At 59.1% G+C, this 8,781-nt stretch overlaps 1 protein-coding gene across 1 annotated transcript; it reads right to left on the reverse strand.

Annotated features, from left to right (window-relative positions):
* Positions 1–1,260: 1,260 nt before the first annotated feature.
* LAG3 (lymphocyte activating 3) lies at positions 1,261–6,432 on the reverse strand. The gene is made up of 8 exons (XM_007469507.1): positions 6,375–6,432; positions 5,925–6,072; positions 5,419–5,678; positions 4,501–4,764; positions 3,828–4,103; positions 2,078–2,320; positions 1,658–1,785; positions 1,261–1,377 (listed from the first exon to the last, which is right to left on the reverse strand). The coding sequence occupies exons 1-8, from the start codon at positions 6,430–6,432 to the stop codon at positions 1,261–1,263; spliced, it is 1,494 nt and encodes a 497-aa protein (XP_007469569.1).
* Positions 6,433–8,781: the final 2,349 nt, after the last annotated feature.

Below are 8,781 nucleotides of genomic sequence, written 5' to 3' on the forward strand. Positions count from 1 at the left end.
TGTGTGTGTGTGTGTGTGTGTGTGTGTGTGTGTGTGTGTGTGTGTGTGTGTGTCTGTGTGCTCTGCTAAAGCACCATCTGCCCCGCCCAGAGAAATGTTCCCTCCTAGAGAGACAGACAGACAGAGCAAGGAGGCAATCAGTCTCGTGGGTCTTCTCCCCCTTCACGAATGGATGCTCAGCACAACCACAGTTTTCAAAGCCCTTGTATTATCCAATATCTGCACAACCCCTTTGGGTGCATTATCATCCTTGTCCCATTTAATAGATGAGGAAACTGAGGCTCAAGGAGACGAGCTCTGGTCACATCAGCACAGCCAGGATCAGAAGCCAGGGTTCCGGACTCCTGAGGCTTTAGCAGCAGCCAGAGTCTGGTTGTCTGTTCTCTTCCCCATGTGGGGGACTTTGTCCCCAGGACTCCCCTGTGTCAGACTTGGATCATCACTTTGCCAGGGCCAGGGTGATCTGTTCTGAGGGTGTACAGGGTGGGAGACAGTTGCTGGGTGCGCGCTCATGCGCGGACCACGGAGAGTGCAATCACAAAGGTAGAGCCGGCCCACGGGGCATTGGAGCTGCCTGGTCCCTGGTCCCCACACTGCTAATCTGCCTCAGCCTGCCCTGTGACCTCCGGTGGTGTGTGACAAACAGAGACCACTGGGTGGCAGTGTGCTCTCGTGCCTGCGACCAGACAGGTAGCCCAGGGCTGCGGAACGTAGGGGTGAGGTGGAGGCTGCCACCCAGAAAGGTTGTGAGACCCCCATCTCCGGGAGGACTCGACCCGGCAGGGCTCTGTGTGTGTGTGTGTGTGTGTGTGTGTGCGCGCGCGCACGCGTGCGCACGCACGAGCTGCCGCCAGAGGGCCAAGGACGGTGCTGAGGTATGGCGTGCCTGGGGTGGGCCTGAGGGGCAAAATATAAAGGAAACCGGGCAGGCAGAGCAAGGTGGGCAGAAGGACGGAGGAGAGGGCTGGAGGGGTGAGGGGTGAGGGCTGCCCGGACCTTCAGGAAAACGACTCCCCAGGAGAAAGAAAGCAAGACAGAGACCAGGAAGAAAGAATCACGAAGAAACCAGGAACGGAAAAGGGGAAGATGCACGGCTGCCTGGGGAAAGGAGGTCAGAAGGCCAGGGAGTGAGAAGGGAGCTCAGAGGCTGGGGAGAGGCAGAACCTTCCCTGGGCAAGAAGGGGCCGGACTCAGGCTTGCTGCTGACGGGGAGTTTATTTGCACTGAAGTGCGGAGATGCAGGGGCTGCCCGGCTCCAGCTCAGGGCTGCTTCAGCTGCGGCTGCAGCTGCGGCTGCGGCTGCGGATCCTCTCTCTTGCCCTGAGGCTGAGGTGGGTGAGTCCCGTGCTCTAAGGCAGAGAATCTTCTTGGTCGCCACTGTGGGAAGACAGACACGGAGGGTAGGAGGAAGAGGAGGGGGAAGGGAAAGGGAATCAGCTATTCCTTCCCAGGCCCCTCCCTGCCCATACGGTCCCAGGCCTTCCCTCAGCCCCTCCGAGCCTCCTTTGGTTCCTTCAGGCACAAGGGGTCCCTGGAGTGCAGAGGCTCATGGAGAGGGGCCTCTGAGGGCAAGTTCAGGGGTCAACCTTGCTCATCTACCTGAGGAAGGGGTGCCAGACAGCACACCGAGGACTGGGGAGGGGGGCTCCCGGCTCACCCGTCTTCTCCAAAGGTGAAGGCTAAAGGCTCCAGCCACCAACACGACGAGGAAGAGGATCCCAAGGATGAGGAGAGGAAGGCGGCCTGCTTCCCAGGCCCCCGGGGCTCTCCCGGAACGTTGGGCATCTACGGAGAGAGGTCAGGATTGCAAGAGCCATAGGGTCATGGCTGGAAGGACACCTTGCCATACCCCCACATGTCACCAACAATGAGGCCCAGAGAGTTTAAGGGACTTGTCCAGGGTCACTCAGCTAATTATTGGCAGAAGTGGGTCAGGCCTAGACAGGAGCTGGAGGTCAGCTCCCTGGCTGGAGAGAAAGAGCGAGCGGGGACGGGGCGTGGAGTGGGGAGGAGGCCTGGAAATGGGATGGAGGTGACTGGTCTGGAGTTGGGGCTATGGCGCTGTGGGGTCTCGGACCTGGGCGGGACAGCTCAGCGAGATATACCGCGGTCCCGAGAAGCCTCTGCCCCTGGTACAGACGGCACTGCCAGGGCTGAGAAAGGAGCCTGGCCTCCGGCATCAGCAGCCAGGGGCCTGCGGAGGTCTTGCGAGACCGTTCGTCCAGGGGGCTCCACACAAAGTGTTCTTGTCCAGATGCCGGAGTCACCTCACAAAGCAGTTTTCTCAGGTTGCCAGGTAATCCATGGGATTTGGGAGTCACTGAAAAAATTAAAGGAAAGAGATCCTTTGGGGCCCCGACCCCCTTACATGAAAGCATAGGCTCAACTCCCAAGTCTCAGTTGCCTTGACTCACCTGGGCTCTGATTGGGTGAGGTGGAGGGGAGATCAGGGTCATGGCCAAATTAATCTTATCAAGACAAAGCTCTGGTCAGATCACTCTGCTGCCCCCAAACCTTCCAGGCTCCCTACTGCCTTCGGGGGACGGACCGAAGGATCACGTGACAAATATTTCAGATTCCTTTCCATGACTATCTACTCAAACGCTCAGAACCCCCATTGTTCAGGTGAGTTGGCCTCCCGGAGACCTTGCACTTTTCCTGCTTCCATGCTGTGGCTCACATCTGTGTCCCCCAAATGAATTCTATCCCCATTTCTGAACGTCTAGAGAACAGATCAACCGAACTAGGGACAGAGCATCTCGAAGCTGTGCGGTGGGGATGGGCAGGAGGAGAAAATTGATGAATGGCCTGGAGCTGAGCATGGTGTACAGGCCCCTGAAGGTTTGCTGGCACAGACACCTGAGTTTAGCCCCAAGTCTGGCACTTCCCAGCTCTGTGACTTTGGGAAAGTTCCTTCTCTGTAAAACAGGGACAACAAGCTCTCTCCCATTGAGCTGTCATGCAGATAGCTTGGAAAACTGACTCAAGACAGTTGACCCTCAAGAAGACCTTGGAGGGAAAGAATTGGTAGGCTGTGGTAACTGACTGGGAAGGAGGAAGTTGAGGATGAGTAGGACACAAGTGGCTGACGGGAAGGTGACTTAGCAAGAGGATTGGGTGCGAGGAAAAGATGGGGCTCAGAGTGAGGCTGAGGTGTGGGTACCATATCTATGTAGAGATACGTGGGAAGCAAGTGGAAATCCAGCACTGGTCTTCAGGAGATGTGTTGTTGGCAGATTCATTTATTCATTCAACCAATATACATTATTAAGTGCCTACTTTGTGGTGCTACTGTTTAGTGGCATAGGTGAGTACGGCAGACACAACCAAGCGGTGATAGTTACCGATCAATCAACACATACTTTCTGAGTTTGTTTGGTTTTTTCTTCTATGTTTGTTTTATACTGTCTTGAAAAGCCCTCGCTCAGTAAATATTTGCTGACTAAGGGACGGATTTATTAATTCCTCCCCAATCCAGGCCACTTCCTACAACTTTAACCCAGGCTCTGGCTCCAAAGTGGGCACGGATTCTTGAACTATATTCCACTTCTCTTGAACCATTCAAACTTTTGCCACCTCTCCTTCTAACTTCTCTGACCCTCCCCCCAATTCAGAGCAGGGGAGTCCCTTACGGAAGAGTGGAACATTCATCCAGTGACTCAGGGGAGATTTTCAGTTTCTGTTCGTTATATGGGGGCGAGAAAAGAGGAGGCCACAAGGGGCATCCCCCTGCAACTTGTGCCCAGTGGCCTGGCATCATGAGGCGGACTTGCCCAGTCTTTGCCCAGCTAGCCTTCCCTTCCTGTCCTTTCCCACGTGGGGCTGACCTGTGATGACTGCCAAAGTGACAGTGGCACTGAGCTGCTGCCCCTGCAGGTGGACGCCGCAGGTGTAGGTCCCAGCCTGGGCCTGGCCCACAGCCTCTAGTAGAAGGGTAAAGTTGCCATGGTCTCCAGCCACCAGGAGGTTGGGGCCTCCCCCAGGAGGGGCCCATGTGGCAGTGAGGGAAGACTGGGTCTCCACACCGGGAGGCAGGTGGCAAGGCAGCTCCACCCTAGAACCAGCTCCAGCATATACTGTCAGAGGGACTGGGGGCTCCAGGCCTGCAAAGAAAAGGGAACCCCAAGTTACAAAGGGGCTGGAGCGCTAGGCCTGCAGGAAAGGGAGGAGGAAGGGTGAAGGAGGTGGTCCAGCTCTGAAGAGTGCTAAGGAGCAGAATAAGGTGGGTGAACTGCGGATGCTCAGAACCCCTGAATGTGCGTGGGCCAACAGGAGACCAAAGGGTGGCAAGTGAGGCTGGATGACCGAGGGAAAAGCTAGAAGGGAAAAGCCGCTGAAAGGCTGCAAAGAGAAAGAGAAAGGAGTGGGACAGTGAGGCCCAGAGCAATCACAGGTGCCATCAGCTTGGTTTGGGGGCTCATAAGTCTTGGGGAGGTGACGGGGGGAAGGGGGGGCAGGAAGGGATTGTGGTCAAGTGTGAACACAGACTGGAGGAGTTACCCAGAACAGTGAGGCTGTACGTGGTGGAGACATTGAAGCCATCTCTGTAGGTGAGGGTGCAGCCCCAGGTCCCAGAGTCCAAGGGGCTGACATGGGGCAGGAAGAGGAAATTTCCAGCTAAGAGGTGATGGGGGGACTCCTGAACGGGGACTCTGCCTGGGTCCCGGAACCAGTGCACGGAGGCCGGGAGATCAGGGCGGCTGAAGGAACAGTTCAAAATGACGGAACTGGAGGTCCACAGAGACCCGAGGGGGCTGGCAGTCACTGCGCAAGGACAGAGAAGGTTGATCAGGCCCACTGTCCCAACACATCAGGCCAACTAAGCTGGAAGCTCCTGGAAACAGGCACCTGGCTGTAGGTCTCTTTGTCTTCTTTCTCCCAACCCTCCTCCCACCCACCCAGCCCAGGGCCTGGCCCCTGGAGGTGCTTAAAATGCATACACAGGAGTCCCCTGCCTACTTCCCCTGCCCCCTGCCTCCAGTTCACTGGGCTTGGTCTACGCTTCGGCTTCTCCAGGCCTTGCTTGAGGATCCCCACTAAGCCCACCCCGAGCTACAGACTACAGACGTCTCAACGGAGTCACTCCAGCCCCGCGCTCCCCCCTCGAAGGGGTGCATCCCCTCCTCCACCCTGGCACTCCCGCTGTGGGTCGGGGAAGGGGAGCTCAAGGGGTGATACGATCTCTCCACCGGGCCCTCCCTACACACACGTGCTTCTCCGGGGGGCACCTTCCACCCCGCAGGCAGGCTCGCCGGCCCCTTGCGCCCCTCTGCTCGGGGCTCTCCGGCAGGGCCTGGGGCGCATCCTTAGAAGCACAGCCAGCCTCTGCGCAGCCCTTCCTGCCTCCGGGGCGGCGGGATATGGGGCGCCCTCCTCCTAGCCCCGTTCCCCCCTCCGTCCCCCCCCCGCCACACCTACCCGCCGCCTGGCCCACGCGCAGACGGAGGCGGCAGGCGAGAGCGCGGTCCCCGAGGCGCACAGCGGCGTGGTACTCGCCGGCGTCGGCGCGTCGGGCCGGGCGCAGCCACAGCGAGAAGTCCCCGCGCTGGAGGCCGCGCTCATCCAACTGCACGCGGGGCTGCAGGGGCGGCCTCCCGACGCGCAGGCCTCCGGGAGCCAGCCTAAGCACCGTGTAGCGGCGGGGCCCCGGGCCCCGGCGGGAGGGCGCCGCGGGCTCACTGGGCGGGAGAGAGATGGGACTGAGAAATCCGAGGGGAGGAAACCCCGGGGAAGAGGCCGTCCAACCACACTTTGAGGATGAGGAAGCCCACCCAAAGGGAAGATCTCTGGACTGCTAACCGTCCCGTCCCCCGCTCCGGTTGGCCAGCACCATCCACTACCGGAGAGAGGCAGGCGTGCTGGGGGACGCAGGTGTGAGGGGGGGTGGATCTGGGAGTCTTGTTGCTGCAGTTTGGGGTGCATACCTGTCTGGTAGATGCTGCCAAGTGACCTGTCTTGTTCGCAGAAGGCTGAGATCCTGGAGGGGGATTGTGGGGCTGCAGGGGAGCTGGGCAGGAGCCCCCTCCTGGGCCCACACCACTGGGACCTCTGCCCCAGGGTCTGGAGCCTCCACTGGGGAGGAAAAGAGAGGCCAAGGGGAGGGGCCATGAGCCAAAAGACTTCAAAGCAGAGAAGGAGCCTCAGTGTTTTCTGAGGGAGACACAGGGCTGAGGGAGACCTTGGGTTTCTGCCCCTTCCCTCCCAAGGGGGACACCTAAGAGAGGCTTTGGGGGGCTGAAGGACTGCCCCAAGAAAGGCGTTAGAAGAATCCACCCAATCTAAGGGCCTTGGCATCTGTGTGGTGGAGAAATCCCTCCTCATCCCCTGCTGTGGGTCTGGAGGTCAACCCTCCCAGAGGGTGGTCCCCACCTTACCTGCAGCTGCCCACAGCAGTTGCAGAAGCAGCCAGACCGGGAACCGAGCCTCCCGCATCTCCTCTGAGCCCTGGGCCACACAGCCCTCCAAAGGGAAGAGGTCAGAAAGTGGGGAAGGACTGATGTTCAAAAGAGGGGTTCTGCAAAGAGGGTGTTGGAGAAAGAATCTAGAAAAAGAGGAATGGAGGCCTGGAGAGAGATGGAGGAACCAACGACCAGGGGCTGGAATCTAGAGGAAAGCCCGGCAGATCGGGCAGCCGGAGGGTGCGGTCAGGGATGGGGTGGGGGTCCCGGGGGACGGGGCAGGGCGCTGGCAGAGAGCAGAGTGGAGGTAAGGTGGCTGTCTTGAGCTAGAGGCCCTTCTGCTGCTCCCAGGGCCCTGGCCCCTGTCCTTCTGTCTTCCCTCCACCTTTCGCACTTCCCCTCCCCGTTGCCCCCCCCCCAGCACCCCAGGGCTCACGGTTTCGCTTCGCAGTGGAAAGTCTGAGGGGGCTGATTCCCAGCAGCATTACCTCCACCCCTGTGGTGGCGCTCCCCTTGTTTATTTCCTCAGTCCTGGGTGTCCCCACCGCCCTCTCCACTCCTCCCCCACCCTCCTGACTGTTCTCTTTCCTGAGGAACTTCTGCCCGTCTCTTCTGCCTTGAACTACCCACTTGCCCATCTCTGAGCTGCCTCCCCAGGCCCCAGTCATACTTTCTTGGCAAGTTCTTTCCTTGGTACTCATCCCCTCCCTTATTCCCTTACCTTCCCAGAATTTCATTACCCTCGTCTACCTGTCTCCCCACCCATCCAATGACTCCTAGAAGCTCTCCTGTACCCTAAGAGATGGTAGGTCTGAAGAGGGGAACCCCACACACAGGGAGAAGAATCTCTACACTGTGTTGTGCCTTCATTATGTGCTGGGCATTGTAGTGGGCACTTTGTGTACAGTAACTCATGAAATCTACTATTATCCTCCATTGTACACATGAGGAAACTGAGGCAGGCTCAGAGATCGAAGGTCAGGTAGGGAGTGTGAAGACAAAAGCTGTATGTGTGTGTGTGTGTGTGTGTGTGTGTGTGTGACCCTGACCCCGGGTGAGTTACAGGTGTCTCCGCATCTTTGGGGATGAACGGTATCAATGAATTACACGCACCCCACTACAGCTCAGACCTCTGTGTAATCAGCAGGCTCTCCCAATCCAGAGGCTCTGAACTAAGAGAGGGCAAGGGTGATAGGGAAAAATGCAGACATCTGGCAGCAGGGATCCTGCCTCGGGAAAACCTGAGGCAGAACTAGGGAAGGAAGCCTGAGAAGGCCAGAGGGGAACTCCTCCCCACGCCACCCAGCCTGCGGAGCCAGAACTTGCAGCAGGCCTGGAACCGCAAGAGGTCCTGGAGTTCTCCCTGCTTGACCAGGAAGGAGCTCACTGCTCAGTGCCAGGCAACTCTCACTCCATCCAAAGAGCCTGAGACCCAGGTCTCCTGCCCTCTCCCACTTCAGGGGCGGGACTTCCTGTTTCTGAGGCTGTTTCTTTGCCTGGTTCAGCACAATAGGGCTGGTAGCTTTCCACTGGGCTCAGCAGTGTCTAGCCCGGTGTGGGTTAGCAAGGAAGGGTGTGTGTATGGCTGGGAGGAACATCCCCAAGAATCCAAAACCAGGACGCGAGTCAGCTCTCAAAGACACCGCCCCCCACCCCCCCACCCCGTCCACCCGGAGCGCTGCTGCTCTTGTCTTCTCCCGGGGTGGGTGGTAGGAGGGTGCCGCCGGCAGATTTTTTGTAGAGGGGAGGGGTCCTGACAGAATGTGCCATTGGCCACCCTCCTCCCTCTGCCCGGGAAAGCAGGAGACAGGTTAAAAACAGAAGCGCGACCGTTTCTTTATTAAATTATACAAAAAGGGGAGGGGAGGGGGGCAGCTGTGGGGCTCGGCCCCAACCCTGTTCCCACCCCGGCCTGGCGCTGTCTGAGAGAAGGGGATCTGAGGGAGACCTAGGGATCAGGCAGGGTAGGGATGGGCGGGATGTGAGGCTGGGATGCAGAGGTTAGGAAGGAGAGGCTTCCAGAGGAGGGTGGGGTTGGCTGCGGGGGTGGAGGAAGAGAGGAGGGAGAGGGCGGGGCCACTGGGGACCAGCTGGGGAGCTCAGATGGAGCAGGTCAGGAGGTGGAAGATGGCAGTGAGGATGGAGGGGGCAGTGTGTGGAGGGGCGGCTTGAGAAGGCTGGGGAGAGAGAGGGCGGCAGCTCTGGCGCGGGGCCCAGAGCAGGGAGCCAGGTGAAGAGCAGCTGTGCTCGGCTGCCCCTACCCTCACCTCCAGGCCCCCGAGGGGCCTCCCACCCCCAGCCCACTGGCGGCGGGGGGCTCATGCCGACGCCCCGTTCTCTGTCTTCTGCCGCTTGGGATCCGCTTCCTCCTGTGGAGAGGGAA

This window comes from Lipotes vexillifer, unplaced genomic scaffold (assembly GCF_000442215.2).
Source record: "Lipotes vexillifer unplaced genomic scaffold, Lipotes_vexillifer_v1.1 scaffold395, whole genome shotgun sequence".
NCBI lineage: Eukaryota > Metazoa > Chordata > Mammalia > Artiodactyla > Lipotidae > Lipotes > Lipotes vexillifer.

Excerpts from the sequence above, each read along its gene's own strand:
- LAG3 (XM_007469507.1), bottom strand. The coding sequence starts at position 6,432 with ATGCGGGAGGCTCGGTTCCCGGTCTGGCTGCTTCTGCAACTGCTGTGG. Across the intron at positions 6,073-6,374 it reads ACTGCTGTGGGCAGCTGCAG|TGGAGGCTCCAGACCCTGGG; the intron begins GTAAGGTGGGGA and ends TTTCCTCCCCAG. Across the intron at positions 1,786-2,077 it reads CGCTGAGCTGTCCCGCCCAG|ATGCCCAACGTTCCGGGAGA; the intron begins GTCCGAGACCCC and ends CTCTCTCCGTAG.